This window comes from Canis aureus, chromosome 3 (genome assembly GCF_053574225.1).
Source record: "Canis aureus isolate CA01 chromosome 3, VMU_Caureus_v.1.0, whole genome shotgun sequence".
Taxonomy (NCBI): Eukaryota; Metazoa; Chordata; class Mammalia; order Carnivora; family Canidae; genus Canis; species Canis aureus.
In genome coordinates this window covers 28,913,181-28,931,407 of record NC_135613.1, presented here as the reverse complement: position 1 = coordinate 28,931,407, position 18,227 = coordinate 28,913,181, and the positions used below count along the sequence as shown (strand labels likewise).

At 56.2% G+C, this 18,227-nt stretch overlaps 1 protein-coding gene across 6 annotated transcripts in view; it reads right to left on the bottom strand.

The window, feature by feature from the left end:
- Nucleotides 1-11,076, bottom strand: part of CHD5 (chromodomain helicase DNA binding protein 5) — a 61,102-nt gene extending 50,026 nt beyond the window's left edge. For 2 of the 6 annotated variants that reach the window (XM_077891443.1, XM_077891446.1), the window contains exons 1-2: nt 10,914-11,074; nt 1,433-1,560 (exon numbers count right to left, since the gene is read on the bottom strand). In XM_077891443.1, coding sequence (XP_077747569.1) covers nt 1,433-1,560; nt 10,914-10,992 — 207 coding nt within the window. In that variant the 5' untranslated portion in view covers nt 10,993-11,074. Of the gene's footprint in view, nt 1-1,432; nt 1,561-7,649; nt 7,727-10,913 lie in introns of those variants that run through there. The other 4 variants (XM_077891444.1, XM_077891442.1, XM_077891445.1 and 1 more) reach the window with 4 other exon arrangements.
- Between the last annotated feature and the right edge of the window lie 7,151 nt (nt 11,077-18,227).

Genomic DNA, 18,227 nt, shown 5'->3' with positions numbered 1-18,227 from the left:
CCCCCTACCCAGCCTCAACTCCCACCCCTGCCAAAAGAAAAAAAACCTGAGGCCCCTCTTCTGCCTCCACCCACCACCTAATCTTGGGTACCGCCTAATCTTGGGGCCACCTAGTCAGAGCTGAAGCGAGCACAGGGTGAAATCCCCCTCCCCATGTCCTGGGGACCCAGGTGGCTGGGTGGGGGGCATGTGGGGCCAAGATGCTGCTCTCTGGCTATAGCCTGCTCCAGATCCTCCAAGATTTCTAAGATTTGACAGCTGGCCAAGCCAAGCTCTCAGGAGTACAGGGGAGGGGGTGGCCATGACCTCGGGGTCACCTTGGGGGCCTGCCAGGCAGCACCCACCCGTCATCTGCAGGCCTCCCATCCACACGGCCCTCCACCCCTAGTGAAAAGCAGAAGGAAGAAGAGATGGTGAGCAAGTGAGGAGAGGGCTATGACTGGGGGTTTGGAAACCAGGCTGGATGGGGAGGAGAAATGGGGAGGAGAAATGGGGAGGAGAAATGGGGAGGAGAAATGGGGAGGAGAAATGGGGAGGAGGAGGGAAGAGAGTGAGGGAACAAGAGGTGAGTGAGGCAGAGGCCAAGTTCTGGCCAGAACAGCAGAGGGAGACACAGAGACACAGGGCCCAGAAAAACACAGATATAGGTAGGTCCAGGGGAAGAAGGGAGGGGTGAGACCTGAGTGAGCCCAGCACAGGGTAGGGGAGAGGTAAGCACCAGCACCCCCAGGTTTGGACACCAGTGGCCTTCCCAGCTGCTGAATACGTGCCCTCTGCCCCAGCCTCAACAGTGCAGACACTGCCCACCTCTAGCCTGTCTTCCTGGCCAGAGCAGGGTGGGGGAGTCCTGCTGCACTCTGTGGCCAGGAAGGAGAGAGAAAATTCAGCCCTGCCTGGGGCACCCCTGGTGGTCCTTCATCTGCATTTGGGAACTGGACAGACCCAGCCTGAAGGCCTGAGACCAAAGACCAGAGAGAGCACTGGGCCTCCTGTCCAGGTCCAGTGCCTGTGAAAACAGCTGCCAGAGAGAAAATGCTGAGGAGGAGCCAGAAGGGGGGGCGGGGGCAAAGCTCCTGCCCTCGGCATGGCACGAGCACCACCCCTTCTCTGCCCACAACATCCACAGAGCCTCAGGTCTTGGGGGTTGGGGACATGTCAATGCCTCAACCAGGAGGTCTGTCCCTGCATCCCAGGATCCTGTCAGTCCCAAACGATCTACGTTCTGTGGCATAAAGATAAATGACCTTGGAGCATCCTGCTTAAGAGGTCAGGGCATTTCAGATCCAACCCACAAAGGACACGCTGCTTTTGGCATCTCGCACTCAAACCCAGCTGAGATCTTTCTCCACAGGCCTCGACAGAGTAGCCGAGACCCCTTGGAGCCCGGACCCACCCGCCAGCTGGCCCGACCCCAGCAGGGCACCCCACGCACCTCTTTCTTCTTCCGCTTCCCTTTGGACCTGTTCTCCTTGAGCTTCTTGGATTTCTTCTTCTTGGGAAGGCCCACAGGCTCCTCAGGGAAATAGTCATCAAAGCCTCCAAGGCCACCATCTTCTTCTTCTGGAGGAGTCAGAGTGGGAGGGGATTACTCTGCGCTCCCCTCGGGGAGCCCCCAGAGACACAAAGGCAGAGGCAGGGCCCAGAGGGTCAGCCAGCTCCACAGGCATCCACCTGCCACCTCGGTCGCCACCCCTTCCCAGGGGACAGTGCCTCTGCCTGCCCCAGCCTCCTACCAAGCCCTCAGAGCCACCAGACCAGACCCAATGAGTAGAGTCCCATATCAGGCGGGCTGTGTCACAAGTCCCCACTTCTCTAGACCTTTCCTCTCTTCACTGTAAAATGGACAATAACCACCCACCCTGACAAGATAGAGCTCAGCAACAATGTTCTGAGCAAAAATGAGCAGCTAATTAAGAATCCTCATTGGCATGACTCCCCCAGGATGGAAGCAGCCCCACAGAGTCATGAAGCCATCTCTGGGTGGCTCCAGGGAGGGGTCAGGGCCTATTTCTGCCCTCTGCCCATGGTGTGGCTGGGAAATGGCCTGTGAATGCAAGGCTAATGGGGATGCACGGGTCACATCACCCCAGGACCACCTAGAGCCACAAGCAAGGTCCTTGAGGGCTTTGGAGGGAGATCAAGGAAGAGGATGCCAGGTTCCCCCTTAATGAGGATCAGAGACCACATTGCCTCTCCCGCCCAAACCCGCACACACACCCACACAGTACACGCACCCCCAGTCACACATGCAGGATGCCAAACCCATTCCGGCTGGGCACCCTGGAAGATGTGAAATTCAGAGAGATGCTGCATCCGCCACACGTGGGTTTTCCAAAAGCAGCCACGATTTCCGAGCTCCCCTCCCTCCTCCATGAATTTAAAAGGCCAAGAGGGGAGCGGGACAGGTGTGAGTGTGCAGCTGGCTTCAAGCTTCATGTTACTCCCCCCTCCAAAAAGGAGGGGGCTTGACATGTGGCCCTGGGGCCTAGCTCCCACTCAGGAAATCAGAAATGAGAAAGGGCAGCCAGCCCTAAGTTCCTGGGGGTGGGGGTGGTGTTAGATGAGGAAGAAGGGGAGAGTGGGGAGGGTCCTCCAGAGCAGAGATCCATCCAGAAGAAAGCCACCAAACCTCCCAGGTCCACAAAAGGGGCCCATCAGAGATCAGCGCTCCATGCCAGCCAGGGGCCCTGAGCACCCACAGTCAGGCTGTCCTACCCCATGCCCCTGCACCCAGGGGAGCAGAGAAGAACCAACTGGGGATCCACCCCCACAGGGGTTGAGGGGACACACAACAGGGAATCTCAGCCTGATTGGGTGTGCCACCCTGTGCCCCTGAGGAGGGTGCCCAGGAGACTTTCACTGGGGAAGGGCGCAGTGTCCCCACTGAATCAAGTTAAAAGAAACAAAGCTCCCATCACCCTCCCCAGGAAGCCTACCACCACATATCGTGGTCAATGATCATGTGAGCTGCACATCACAGTGCAGACATCCCCTGACATACATGGACACACCTGTCCTCCAAACAGGGCCCCCCCACCCCCCGCCTTGGACCCCTGTCCCCTAGAGTCCCCCAGGTCCTATGGCTCCCATCGCCACCCTCTGGGTGCAGCTAGAGGGCGCTGGTGACTCCAGTGGCCAAGTGCAAGGCCTCCTACCCTAGTGCCTTACAGGGCTGGTCCCTACCAGAGGCAGGTGCAGGTTGCACCACTGTCTGGGCACCCCTCAGTCCTGAGGCCCCCCTCTAGCAGGTCCGGGTCACCGTATTATAGAGCCCTCCCCCACCAGGAGTCCATGGAGGAAGGCAGCAGGGCACACTGGAGCCCCAGAGCACTCCCCATCCTCCTGGGCAAACATAGGTATGGAGAGAGACTCCCTGCAGGACTGGGAGCTGCTGCAGAGAAGGTGGCCAGAGTGCTGGCTGTCCCCGGAGGGCCAACTCCATGGTCCTGGCTGGCACAGGGGGACACAGCTGCCAGGGCTTGGCCAGGGCTATAGCACACAGGGCCAAGCAGTGGCGGGTCAGCCCAAAGCGGATTTTAATGTGGGCCAGGTCTTGAGCGGAGCCAGGCTGAGGCAGAGCTGCACAAGTTGACCCTGTCCCATCCTGTCCCTCTTGGCCCTGGCACCAGAGGGGCATGGATTTTTTGAACCAGTTGAATATGTGCACAGAGACCCCCCCAGAGTCATCCTGGGGTCTGGAGGTAGTGACAGAGCTGTCTGTCCACACCTGCTCACCCCCACACCTGCCCCTACCTCCCCTAGAGCCACAGGGAGACTGCCTGGGCAGAGCCACCCCTGTACCCCAGCAATGCCCAGCACCAGTTATGTAAGAAGCTCGGGCTGATGCAATCGGGAGGGGCCATCTCCCTCCTGCCACCTCCCCCAAGTCACCCGTTCCCTTGGCAGGGCAGTCCCCCAAATTGGGAAGGCCAGCTGAGCACAAGGTCACTGACTGACCAACTGGCCATCAGAACACAGAGGGGATGAACAGGTGGCTGCAGGAGGATATCTGCCTGGGGCGGAGGGTACGGGGCCAGGGGGTGCCCCACAGGGTAGCCCTAATCCACGCCCAGAACGATCCTCAGAGGATAAGATCCCAGACCCTCTGCCCAGAGACAGAGCCCCTCCTCCATTCCCAGAAGACCTCGTGGCCCAGGGCCATCTGCCTGATTAAATCCCTCCTCCAGGAAGTTTCCAGAGCTGGCACACTAGGATAGGGACCCCACCCCGTCCACTCCCCATCTCTGACAGACCCTTCTGGTTCCTGAACAGATTCTGGTAGCCCTGAGGACATCCCAGGACTGAGCCCTGTGACACTCCTTCCCAACACCTCATGATTCCCTACACCATCTCCACCCTGGCCCCATCTCCCCCTCCTACATCTCCTGTAACAGCCTCTGAGTTTTCTAAAACCAGACCTCGAAAGTCATAGCTAAGCAACCCTGCCTGGTGCCCCTTGGCTGCTCCCCAAGCCCCCAGCCCCGGGCCCCCCTCAAGGCACAGTTAGTGGTAAGGGGGGATCCCACTCACCCTGGGTGAGGGCCCCAGGAAAGACCACCCCAGGGACTCCATGCCCCGCCAGCTCCCCACCCCTCCTGGCTGCTCCCACAGCCCCCTGCCTGCCCCCGCACTGCCCTCCCACACCAGCCCTGCCCCTCCAGGGCCCCGAAGCTCCATCGATCCAACTTGGGCTATAATTAGGACCCATTAGCCTTGTTATCTCTGCTACCTCCTAAGCTTCCAGGTCGGGAGCAGGTGGGGGGGGGGGGGGGCGGGGGTGAGGGGGGGTGCGGGGGAAGCTGCTTCAGAGACAGAGACAGGGTGACAGAGGGGCAAAGAGAGATATCTCTGCTGTTTTTTCCTGCATTCCCCACAGCCCTCTCCCCAGCTCCTGCATAGGCTTGGGCTCCGCCCTAGGGGACCTGGGGCTGGCCTCACTGAGCCATTTAAAGCTGCAGCCCAGGTGAGCTGGGTGGGCCCTTCTCAGGGTAACATGTTGTAACAGTCCCAGTACCTACGTGCCACCTGCACCGCAGCTGGAGCAGGTAGTGTATGTTAATTTGTATTAATGCATTTACTCCAAACAGGAACCTTGAGAGATGGTACTATTACCCCCAATTGCAGAGAAGGAAACTGAGGCTCAGCAGTCTCATGACTTAGCCATGGAGCTTCACAACCAACAGCTGGTAGAGTCAGGGTGGAACCCAGACAGGCAGTTCCCACCACCATGCGTGGTCCTCACCCCCACCCTTCCCCAGGCACCGGAACTCCCCCCAGAATTCAGACTTTCCCCATATTTACTTAGCAGGCATTTTGATAGCACTGCCTGTGGCTGAGCTCGGGCCTCACCCCGGGCCAGCCCTTGGTCTGGAAGGTTCTGGAAAGTCCCACAGGGGTCCCTCAGGGGGTCAGGGCTAGTCCACCCCACGCTCACCCCCAGAGCAGGTTCTGCTCAGCCCAGCCCCCTCCTCTGGGCAAGAATGCAGCCCCCCAGGGAGTTTTGCAGATGCAAGGTGACAGAGCAAAAGGAAAGCATGTGATGTGGAGGAAGTCAGGACCTCTGATTTGAGGGTGGTTGAAGGATTTGGGGGCCCAAGCCAAGTGGAGGGACAAGAACTCCACTGCCAGGGTCCAGAGAAGCGGCCAAATCTGCCAGTGATGGGGACCTGGCTCAACATCCACCATTCTCTCTGGGGCTTGGAGTGGAAGCTCCTTCTGTTCTCTACCTCCAACCCACCACCCAAGCCGAGGACAAGATCACCTGGTGGCCAGGAGGGAGGGAGGGACAGGGGAATACAGAGGTCAAATCACCACCCCTTCCTGGCAGGTGGCCCCCAGCCCTTCCCAGCTGAGACCATTTCTTCTTCATCCTTAAAGAGCCTAGCGGTGCCTTTTTCACAGGGTGATGGAGAATTAGAAGCTGTGAGGCGCACAGTAAATGCTCGGTGATAGCAGATGGAGCCCAGGGCCCCAAGAGGGGTGACAGAGGGTGGGGGTCTCCAGTCTGAGCACTGCTGAGCCAGGGATTCCCAAGGCCACTCTAGGGCTACCCTGGGAGAGGGGGGTGCCAAAACGAAGGTTCGCATCAGTCCTTGGAAGACCCCTACACCATAGGCCCTCTGCTGATAATAGGTGGTCAGTACTCCTGCCCAAGAGAGGATTGGTAATTTATTTACGACATTTAACAAAATCCAGACATCACCTCATTGGCGTCTCATCAAAGAAAGCGTCAATTCTGAGCACTCTGGGCAGGCAGGCGAGGGGAAGAGGTAAGGTTTTACCCCAAGGGCCTGGGGCCAGGGAGAGAGTGAGGATGAGGAGAGGGACCGGGGCAAGCAGGGACAGGATCCCATGCAAACCCAGAGCACTGGCGGGGAGGAGGAAAGAGAATCAAGGAGGGAGGGGATAGGCAGCCATACCTGACGGCCGGAGAGAAACAGACAAAAAGAGAGAAAGTGAGGGACAGCCAGAGAGAGAAGCAGAGGCAAGCACTCAGGGAAGGCAAACGGAAACAGACAGAGGAACAGACATGGGGGCAGAGTGAGAAAAAGAGACAGGGAGAGAGAAATAAAGACAGAGCCAAAGAAAAGGCAGAAAGTCTCAAAAGTTTTACCTGCAAAAGCCCCAGAAAATTAGATATCACATGCTGTGTTCCATACCTGGTTCAGAGAAGATACTTGATAGATCTATGCTGGGGACACGGATGGATGGATGAGGGATGGAGAGTGGGTAGGCTGGGTGGGTGGATGGATAGATGGATGATGTGGGTGGGATGGATGGATGAAAGATAAATGAGGGATGGAGAGTGGGTAAAATGAATAGATGGATGGATGGATAGATGGATGTTGTGGGTAGGATGGATGGATGGGGAGTGATACGTGTATGGTTAGTTGGGGTTGGTTGGGGTTGGTTGGTTGGTTGGTTGGTTGAAGAGATATTTGATGGGAGGGTGGGTGGGTAGATTAATAGGAGGCTTAGTGACTGAATGAACTGGTAAATGATAGATCAATTTGGAATGATGTGAGTATCCCACAGGCCAAGGCACTGGGCACAGCATGCTGGTCACTTCACCTCCCTCTTCCCAGCAAACAGTACAGGCTCCCTGGACCCCCCAAAACCACACTTCCCTGTGGGGTTGAAGTGAGTTAAGAAAGCATGAACCGAGATGCCCAGGTGGCTCAGTGGTTTAGCACTGCCTTCAACCCAGGGTATGATCCTGGAGACGTGGGATCAAGTCCCATGTCAGGCTCCCTGCATGGAGCCTGCTTCTCCCTCTGCCTGTGTCTCTGGCTCTCTCTCTGTGTCTCTCATGAATAAATAAAATCTTAAAAAAAAAAAAAAAAAAAAAGGCATGAACCTTGGGAATCATGGCTATCACTGCCTCCTGGCCCCTGGGCTGCAGGAAGCCTAAAATGTTCACATGACTGGGGCCAGTCCTGTGGGCATGGGGTGGTGGTGGTTATGGGCCAGTCAAGTGACTCTGGGGCAGAGTGGTCACACTGCCCAGCCAGAAGAGAGGCTGGGCACACCAGCACTGGGAAACCCACCCTGGGACTGGGGTCAACCAGGCTGGGAACTTGAAGGAAAAGGCGGGGGGACTCTTTCTCTCCCTCTCTCCTCAAGCCCAGGCTTCCACACCCCCAGCTTACTACATGAGGGTGCAAGTCTCAGAAGCATTTCCTTGAGGAAGGAAGGTCAACTGCTCCCTTGGACAGTACTAATAGCAGTCACAGTTTATTGGGGACCTATTATGTGCTGGGTACTGTGACCTAAATGTTCCACATGCACTGTCTCACCAGTCCTCACAATAACCCTCTGTGAGGTAGCTAGTGCCATATCCCCATTCCACAAGTGGGGACACTGAGGCAGAGGGGCTGGGGAGCTTGCCCGGAGTCGGGCAGCTAACAAGCAGCAGGGCCAGGACCCATCTGAGCCCGGAGTCCTCACTTCGACCAGCCCTCAGCACTCCTTGGAGAGTCTGGCAGCTGCCAGGCCCCGAAACCCGAGCCCAAGCCTGAGCCCGAGCCAGAGCCTGAGCGGCAGGCGGCCACCACACCTCCACCTCCCAGCAGCCTCACCTACCTGCCACAGTGCCAGAGCGCTGGCCCGGCTGAGTCCTGTGTGGAAAACAAGAACACAGCCCAGGGGGAGGGGAAGATGGGGCACAATGGAGAGAAAGATTTGACAAAAACAAGTCCAACTGCTGCAGACTCAAAAATTAGTATGACCGCTCCTGACACACTGGCTCCTCCCTCCTCACACGCTGCAGTGTCTCAGAGCCAGCTGACCCCAGGTCCAAGTGGGTGACAGCCCTGAGCTCAGGCCCAGGCCCGCACAGCAGCTGTAATGGAGGGCTCGGGGGTCAGCTGGCCAGCACTTCGAGAGACACACAGTGTCTGGGCTGAAGCTGTCACCATGTCCGGAGGCCAGGGGTGAGCCAGGGACTTACTGCCTTCAGACCCCGAGACCACGACCACCTCTCAAGCATCCATGGTGCCTGGTGCCAGGCACAGCTGAAGATCAAAGGGGTCACACTCAAGGGGTGAGCCCAGACACAGAAGCACACTGGTGGTAGGAAGTGCTGCCAAGAAAATAAAGCATTATAATGGCCCTGAGGGCTGAGGCCACACTTGGGCCAGGAGTTCATGGAGGGCCTCCTTGTGGAGATATATGGGCTGGGACCTACTTGACAGCAAGGAGGCAGCCAGGAGCAGAGAAAAGAGTGGGTCAGACAGAGGTCACAGCCAGTGCTCAAGGGCAGGATGGAGTCTGGAGTTTGGGGGTTTCCAGAAGCATCAAGGAGGCCAGGGTGGCTGTAGTTTGGGAACAAGGCAGGGTGGGGTGGATGAAGGTGGAATAGAATAGGAGCTCATCGATCCATCCGTCAGGTGAGTCTGGGCCTGATTTGTGTTTTCAAAGGTGACCCTGGCTCCTGAGTGGAGGGTGGTCAGTGAGGTCTAGTTAGAGAAGGCGATGAAGTGAACCCGAAGCAGGGGACAGAGCCTTGGGCCAGGCATGTGGAGAGGGAGCTTGGAAGACCCCTGCAGAAGGATGGGGCTGCAATCCCCAGGCCAGAGGGGCTGGAGCAGGACCTCTTCTCTGCAGGGCTTTGGGGTTGCTTCCCTGGCGACAACCTTACCCCTCCTCCCTACCTTGCCCTGGAGCAATGGGCATGGGAGGGATGAAGGGACAGGGAGATTAGGTAGTGAGCAGGCGATCTGACCTCTCTCACCCAAAGAGAGTGAGGCAGGTGCCCATCAACCCTCTCCATGCTCTGAATCCCACCATAACCACCAAAAGCCAGGGCATGCGAGGAAAGGGGACAGGGGACCCCATCTGGGGTTCAGTGAAGTCCCGGAAATAAGCCTGCTAATGCATGTTCAGCTGTCCACTGCCCCATCAGTGCCACAAAGGGGCCACGCCCCAAGCACCACCTCGAATGCCTGAGGAAGTCAGAGAACAGCTTAGGGGGGAGTCAGCCTCCTAGGTAGGAAACAGCCATGGGTTTCAGTGCAGCTAATGGGCCTCTCTGTTCTCTCCCAAGAAATAGGCCTAATTCCTTGCACCCAGAGACTTAACAGTCAACTATTGTCCAAGCACCCCCTCCCACAAGGGGCCATCTCACCCCCACTCCCCTAACTAGAGCAGGATCTTTGCAAACTTGGCCAGACTGTCTGAAAGGCAGTGGGGCCAGCTCCGGGAGGGGCCCTAGTCACAGCGTTAAAGCAAGCGAACAAGGGGGGGGGGGGGCGCAGTGGGCGGGGCCATCTGGGGGGAATCCCCTCTCCAGGAAGACTCAGAGCAGCCTGGGGAACTGCGGCCTGCTGGGTCCTCGGCCCCTCAACCCCCTGCACACAGGGGCTGGGGGTGCCAATTTGCAGAAGGTCCCACTCGCCCTCCCTCCAAGGCACTTTTGGGGCCAGACAGCACACTCCTGGGCTCGGGAGGGCCCCCGAACTTCCCACGAGTCTCTCAGGAGCCCAGAAGGGGCCCTTGACTTGGTGCCGGGAAGAGGAGAAGAGTCCCCAAGAAGGAGGGAGGGAGGGAGGGAGGGAGGGAGAGAGGCTGGTTGACAGGGTGAGGTGAGGCCCTGCCCTGCAGGGCCAGGAGGAAAACCGTCCCGAACAAATGGTGAGCAGTTAACTAGAGAATGATCCTACAGGGCTACCCCCGCCGCACAAGCCCTGCTTATGCTCAATTCCGAGAGGGACGGCAAGGGCTGGGGCGGCGGCCCCCGGCGTCAGGCCCGTGGCCAAAGCTGGATGCGCTGGGAGCGCCACTGCCCGGCCGACCGCGGGCTGGAGGCGCCGGCGGCCCCGGGAAAGTGTTTGGGAGCGGCGGGGCCAGCGCCCCGCGGCCGGTAAGGGGAGCCCGGGTCCCAGCCCGCGCGCCCCGGCCCGCAGCCCCGGCGGCCCCGGGGAGGGGAGGCCGCCCCCCGCCTGGGCGTTCGCGGGGTCCGCCCGCACCTCCGGCCCCACCCAGCGCTGCCCCGGCCCAGGCGGGCGGGGGCCGGTCCCGCCTGCCCCCGCGAGGCCAGGGGCGCGGGGGGCGCGGGGGCCGCGGGGGCCGCGGGGGGCGCGGCGCCGGGAGCCGAGCGCGATTCCCGCCCCTTTCAAGGGCACGCGGGGCTGAGCCGGCGGCGCCGCGCCCCCTCCCCGCCCGGGGCTCCCGGCGCAGCCCCCCGCGCGCCTCCGCCCGCGCCCGACCCCGCCGCGTCCCGCGGGCCCCGACCGCACCCCGCCCCGGCGCTCGCCCGGCCCCGCGCCCTTGGCCGCCGGCGCCGACAGGGCGGGAGCGCAGCCCCGCGGCCCGGGCCCCCCTCCTGCGCGCCGCCGGGCCCCGCGCCCCCCGCGCCCCCGGCCCCCGGCCCCGGCCCCGGCCCCGGCCCCGGGCGCAGCCGGCGCCCCGCTCACCTGACATCTCGTCCTCGTTCTCCATCTCGTCCGCGAACAGCCGCGGCAGCTCCTCCTCGGTGCCCAGCGGGCCCCGCATGCCCGGCGCGGGGGGGAGGGGAGGTGGGCGCCCCCCCTCCCGCCGGGCGCGGTGCCAGCCTTAACCCGTGCGCGGCCGGACGGGCGCGCGCGGCGGGCGAGGCGGCCTCGGTGAGAAGATGGCGGCCGCCTGCCCCCCCACCCCCCCGGACCTCCACCCCTCCGTCTCGACCCCTTCCTCTCGGCCGCCCTCGCCCGCTCCCCGCAACGCCGGCCGCTCCGCCCACCGCGCCCCGCAGCCCGAGTCCCGCAGCCGGCCGAGGTGGCGGCGGCAGCGCCGGCGGCACGGCGGCAGGCGGGGGGCGGCACACATGCCCGGATTGTGACGTCCAGTCTGTTGCTGTGGCAACCCCATCCCATCGTTCCGGCAGCGCGACTAGTTAACGCGGAGAACAAGTTGGGGGGACTAGTCCTGAGCCCCGGGTGCAGGGGGACGCGCCCGGCGCTCCGGCAGGGGGAGCCGTCGAGGCGCCCGCGCGCGGGGACCCGACGGCCGAGCGGGCGGCGGGGACTCGGCGGAGCGGGGCCGGGTGGGAGGCGGGGAACGCGCCCCCGCGCGCCCCGGGCAGGACCCGCCGCCGCCGCCGCCCCCCCCCGAAGGCGTCCTGCCCCGGAGGCCCCCCGGGCGCAGGGGCGGGGCCCCGTGGGCGGCGAGCGGCGAGCTCCCGCACTCGGCTCGCGTGCACCGAGAACCTCCCCGCCCCGCAAGGCTGGAAGAAGAACGTGCTCTGCCCTTGGGGAAGGGCCCCTCCGCAGGCCGGGTCTGATTCCTCCAGAAACCTGCGTGCAGCCTGGCTCCTCCCGCACCCCAGGCACCACGCTCCCACCGCCACGTGCCCTCTTCCAAAACGCCCCTCCGGGCGGTCGGGCTTGAACACATCCAGAGCCCCTGGGGGTGATGCAGAACTGCGATCTTTGCGCCCGGAACTCCCGCTCAGAAGCGACACCTGTCGCAGGGGCTAAGGAGCCTCAGCCAACAGCCCTCAGGTGTTAAAGCTGAAGATGGAGCCCAAAGCCCTTGGGAGCAAGGCTGGAATTTTACATGAGGGCGGCCAGTCTGGGGAGCCCGAAGTCTTAAAGCTACTCCGAGAAGCCCGAAGTTTCAGTGGCCCTTAGGATGGTCGGCTCTCTAGCCCAAGAAGAGCCAATAAAGGGAGAGTACCCCTACCTCACTGCCTCGGGTCAGACACGTTTGGGGGAACCCACTGGAGACCCATGTGGCTGCCAAGGACCTACGGAATCTGCCTGACTCAGGAAGCAAGAAAGCAGGGCACTGGGGTCTCTTCTCTGGCACCAACCGCTCCTGGGTTAGCTGAACATCTGCCCCATCCTGGCGGGTGTTCACCAGTAACCCCTAGCACCCTGAACAACAAGAGAGCCCTCCCTTTCCTGGGGTGTTTGGGGAACCAGGAGAGTCGTGACTGCCTGATGAGGGCCCCCCAAGCAACACCTCTTGGCAAGGTGGCCACAACCCAAGCTATGATGAATCCAAGTTGTGACCGGAAGGCGGAAGGCGACGGATGGCCTAGGGGAGTCGGGACGATGTGTAGCAAATTTTTCCTCCCCCTTCCCAACCAAATGGAATTGCCAGCAAGCCCTGAACAAAAAGCTGGTCGTCATTCATTCCCTGGCACAAGCAGGTCTGTCCAGCCTCCTGGATGAAAGTGCAGGATGCCAGGAATCCCCTTCATCTCCCAGATCACTTTTAAACCACACTGGAGAGAAGCTGGAAGCGTCTCAGGGCAGGTGACATGCAAGGGCCAAGGGAAAGGCAGCAGGGCGGTGGGCTAAGCAAGCAAAGGGCTTCTCCGGTCGAAGGCTGTATTTCACATCACTGAGCATGTGGCCAGGGAGGCGCCATTCTCCCTGGCAAGGCTGCCTTGCTCTTTCCTGACCTCCTGGGTTTCTGGATGTTAGCCATCCAGGAAAACCCCAAAGCACCACCAAACCTGTCCAGCCCTCCGCAGCCCCACCCCTGGCCCTTCCCAGATAATGGGAAGAGATCAGAACACTTCCAAAGGTTCTCTGTTCCGCTTGAGAGAAACTTGGACTGACAGTACCTCCCATCAGCAGAAAGCCCCCACCTCAAGCACACACCATTAACCTTGGGTGCAACTGCCCAGGTGAGGCTGAGACAGTGGAGACACCATTCAAGAAAGAACAGTTCCACCTGCTTAACTTGGCAACCAAGAGTGGAGCCGCTCACCATTCCGATCCTCCCTGGCCGACCCATCTTGCCCACAGGCACAGCTTGCTCACACCACTCAATGACCAAAAGCAGAACGAAGCAAACACCGGAATGGCAGAAACAAATGGATTTTTCACTGGAAATCACCAGTATTTAAAGGAGAGCTCTAAAAATTAAGAATAAAATTAAATTAGGGACACCTGGGGGCGTCTGCCTTCAGCTCAGGGCGTGGTCCTGAGGTGCTGGAATCTGTCTCTCGTGAATAAATAAATTAATTAATAATAATAATAAAATTAAATTAAAAATAAAGGGGAGGGACACCTGGGTGGCTTAGCGGTTGAGAATCTGCCTTCCGCTCAGGGTGTGATCTTGGGATCCGGAATCGAGTCTCCTGTCGGGCTCCCTGCATGGAGCCTGCTCCTCTCTGTCTCTCATGAATAAATAAAATCTTAAAAAATAAAAAAGGAGAGCTCTGATTCTTGTCAAACTATTTACAATAGTGACAATGAACCTAAAATGTCTGATGTTAAAAGCAGTCCCTAAAAAAGGTGAAAATTCAGTGAACTCTCCAATGCGGAAAATAAATGCCTCATTAAGGTGACAGTTTCAGGAGACAAGATGCTCCTGTTGGCTGATCACAGGGCTTGGAATTACACCTCAGGAAAATTCAAAAAAATCAAAACTTTTTTTTTTTAATTTTTTCTTTAAATTTTTAAAATATATTTTTTATAGATTTTATTTATTCATGAGAGACAGAGAGGCAGAGACACAGGCAGAGGGAGAAGCAGGTTCCATGCAGGGAGCCTGATGTGGGACTCAATCCCGGGTCTCCAGGATCACGCCCTGGGCTGAAGGCAGCGCTAAACCGCTGAACCACCCGGGCTGCCCCCTCCCTTTTTTATTAAAGATTATTTATTTATTCATAGAGACAGAGAGAGAATGAGAGGCAGACACAGGCAGAGGGAGAACCAGGCTCCATGCAGAGAGCCTGACACTGTACTTGATCCAGGGTGTCCAGGATCACGCCCTGAGCTGCAGGCAGCGCTAAACCGCTGCGCCAGGGGGCTGCCCTTTTTTAATATACTGGTAGGATGTCTGGGTGGCTCAGTGGTTGAGTGTCTGCCTTCAGCTCAGGCTGTGATCCTGGGCTCCTTGCAGGGAGTCTGCTTCTCCTTCTGCCTGTGTCTCTGCCTTTCTCTATGTCTCTCATGAAGAACTAAATAAAATCTTAAAATATATGTGTGTGTGTGTGTGTGTGTGTGTGTGTGTATTTTACTGGTAATGAAAGCACCAAGGAACAATGGTTCTTCCAAGCAGAGTTGCAGGAACTGGTCACCTTCCACACACACCCCTACCAGTCCCCATCCCTGGGTTACAGGAGTTTCTCATACAGGCCGCCCTCAAGTTGCTGTCCGAGGTCCGTTCTCTACCAACATCCCCCACTAGGACCACCTGATGGCCCTGTGAAGTGAAGCCCCTGTTCCTACAGCCCTCACACCAGCCACAGGTCAGAGCTCTGCCACAGCCTCCTATAGGCAGTGGGGACTACATCACTGGCCAGATCAAATGGTCTTCTCAAGTGAAGGGTAAACACCCCCTACACACCAAGACCTCTGTGTACGTGCAGCCTGGTTCTTAAGATGGGGGCCTTGCCCCACCTGAATCCAAATCACTTGGGGTTGCTGGGGATGAGGAAAAGGGCTTCTCCAAAAAGGCAGACCTTTGGGCCATGGCCCTGAACCTGAGAAGTGCCTGGATAAGGCTGAAATCACCTTATGAGTCTTTTCTGGGTTCTAGGTATGGTAGCAGCTAACTCAGCTGGTCAGCACAGCATTAACAGACTGTTTTAGCTTGGCCAGAAATAGCCTAGAAAAAAAAAGAATGTGAATCCTCAGATCCTCCCAAAGATAGGGAAGATAGGAAAATGACTAGATTACAAATTCTTAAGTTTTTTGTTCCCTGAGATAAGCAGCATGATGGCATCATTTAAAAGGCAGCCTTCCACCTGCTTCCTTCAGCCCCCTTCCCTGCTGGGATGGCAAATCCCACAGACCAGGCCTCTTCCTCACCTTCCTCCCTTCCAAAATAGGGAAAGAACCTCCACAACTTATCACTGCAAAGAATCGAGGCTCCTTACAACTCAGCACCCACCTGCAGCAGGACCCCACCCAGGTTCTCCCCAGCTTCTGACCCCCACCAGCCCTATTCTATCCTTGGTTACCAAGGAGAAGAGGTCTGTCCCGACTACTGTGGAATGTTATCTTGTCAATGACCCACACATCCTAAGTGTCTGCCCCCTCATGGACAAAGTGTGCACCACATGCTGCTTCTAACACTAGATAAGCTTAGAGTGAAGTCAGGGGAAGGACCATGGCAGCAAGAGGAAGGAAATTAAAGCAGGCTGCCAAAGTCAGCTTCCAGGCTCTCCTGAGGTTAACGTGATGACCTGGGGACAGACCAGTCTTTACCTCACTGGAGTCCTGCTCACCTTCCAATAAATCAAAAGTCCTCAAAAAAAAAAAAAAAAGGCTGAGGTCTAAATACCCCCAGAACATTCTGTATCATTCATATCAATTTGTCTTTTTAAAGTATTTGATATGCTCAAACTCTCCCACTTTCCTCCGTGTTGCTCATGCACACGGGTTTCTGAACACCTCGGCCAGGCGCCACCAGGGAAGATAAGATCCATATATTTCAACACTTGACTCTTCCCGAAGAGGTAGGAGAACACTACTCAGAAAAAAAAAGCACTTTCACCAGTGAAAAGTCACAGGGAAAGGTGGGTGTCACCGAGGCTTTTGAAAAAACACTAAACCTTTCGCAGAGAGATGGTGTTGGTAGCCAAAACCCGCTCAGAACTAGACTGTACCAGCTCCCTATTCCACAGCCTTTAGGACGGTGAATCTGCCTCAAACTCCCCATCACCCACCTACTCTGTTCCTGCGCCATGAATATTTCCCAGCAGGTAGGTAGGTCACGAGTCAAGAAACAAAAAGGAAAAGTGGTCCAAATGTGGTCTGGACCCAGCAGGTGTAATGGGTGAAAGTAATTCAGTTTCCACTACATAGCCTCCATCAGAAAAGGTCATTTGTTTGCAAAGTTATTCTCTCAGCTCTGGATCAGAATAAATTCTACATGGACAGTTCAGTTACAAACAACTCCAGAACCTCACTGAGGCAAAGACCCCATGAAGGTAAAGAAAATGGGAATAAAGGACACATTTTCTTCCCGAGCTTAACAAAGACCAAGGTCATTGTTGGTACAGCAATTAGAAGGAAAAACATTGCTAAATAGCTTAACATGCTAATCCTTAAAAAGAAAAAAAAAAAAGCGCCTTCCACAATAAGAGTAGCCATGTGTTAGCCACTTTAATATAAAATGTGATCAAAACTCAATTACAAGAGTTCAAAAAGGCATAGAAAAACCAGTTTCCATTTTATTACAAGTTTTAAAACCTGGGAGTAGTTTGAAAAAAAAAAAAACTTATATGCTAATTTCTGCCCAGGGTTAATATTCTTACAACCAAACTAGGAATCACTGCAGGTGAACATGGATGCAACAAACAAGTACAATTTGCAAACCCAGGTCATAAACTTACTAACAAAGTTAATGATCATGTTAAGGGACAAAGCCAGAAACCAGCTGATGCCTCAGTTTCATAGGAAAGAAACCTCTTCTTGCCCTAGGGCAGAGAGACAGGCAAACAATTCTGCTTCAAGAAATTTGCATAGAAATAGAAAATGCTGGAGCCTTTACCACAAATGAAATAGCAAAGATTCAACACTTTAAATTCAATCCAAGGAGCACCAATTGTTAAATTGGAGCAAAGCTAGGACTCCAACATTTAATTTCCAGTGATGCAGCTAGCGGAGCCCAGGAATTTCAGGTGTGGAAATTAGCTGTGGGCAAACTTTAAAAACATGATTTTATACACTGTAATTTTAAGACAATGCAGACATTTCTGCAGAATTGTTTAGATTTTAGAAGGGCACATAAGGCATCAGGGTCTCTTTTCAGAGCCGTTCTCAAATCCTCTGCATTTTTGGTTAGCGACAACCACATCTTTACAAGTCAGTAACCTTTCACAGATTTCCAGCCTCTGCACTAGAGGCAACAAAATCCCACTTTCTGTCTGGCCCTGCTTCATGTCAGTTTGTAGCAGGACTTGACATTAAATCTAGCCATGGCCTAAATGACACAGAAGTAACCATTCCCTGGGCATGTTGGTTCTCCCCCTCCACAGACGAACAGATCCCCGACGGCTTCTCATTGGTGCCCACCCCTGTGAAAAGGCTCCAATCCCAGGGAGATGCATGGAAGTCCATCTCCGGAAGCTCTACCTCCCGGAAGCTCTACTACTGCTCATCTCCAGCTCCCCCTGCTGGGGGCCAAAGTACCAGTTTGTTGCAAAGAGTTGTAGAAACCATGATTATTTACAAATTCAGTTTTGTGCACGTTTACTTAATTTAAAACCTGGGACCTTCCATAACCGCTCTCCACACTCTTTTCTGGAGGGTAGGAGAATGTGCTGCAGCGCAAAAGGACATTTTATTTTCTACAGGAAGAAAAAAGATTAACATATACACAGTAATTGTGTGTGCACTGAGTAATTTATATATAAAAAAAAAATTGGTAGAAAATGCCCCAGAACCCTGCCGTTTTTATCGACACTGCCTTTTTCCTGCAAGAGAACCTCAAAGGAGTCACTGGTTTTGCTCTGGGAACTACAAGTCCCGATGTTTGTATACCTCAATCTTTGAGAAAAGCACTAGATAAAAACTGTCACACTATTTGAAGTAAAATAGTGACCAACTGAAGCACAGACATTTCCACACCCTTAACTGCCTGCTCCAGGGCAAATCACTGGCAGTTCCCTTAAAGGAGCTTCCTTCTATCTTGGTATTCTTATTACAAATAACTATAATTTTCAAGCAGGAAAAAAAGTCTAATTACAAATAAGTGGGTGGTAGCCCAAGTGAAGCCCTTTTACTATATGATCTCCAATTTTCTGTTCGATCCACACTGCAGAGATACAAGGAAAACCACAA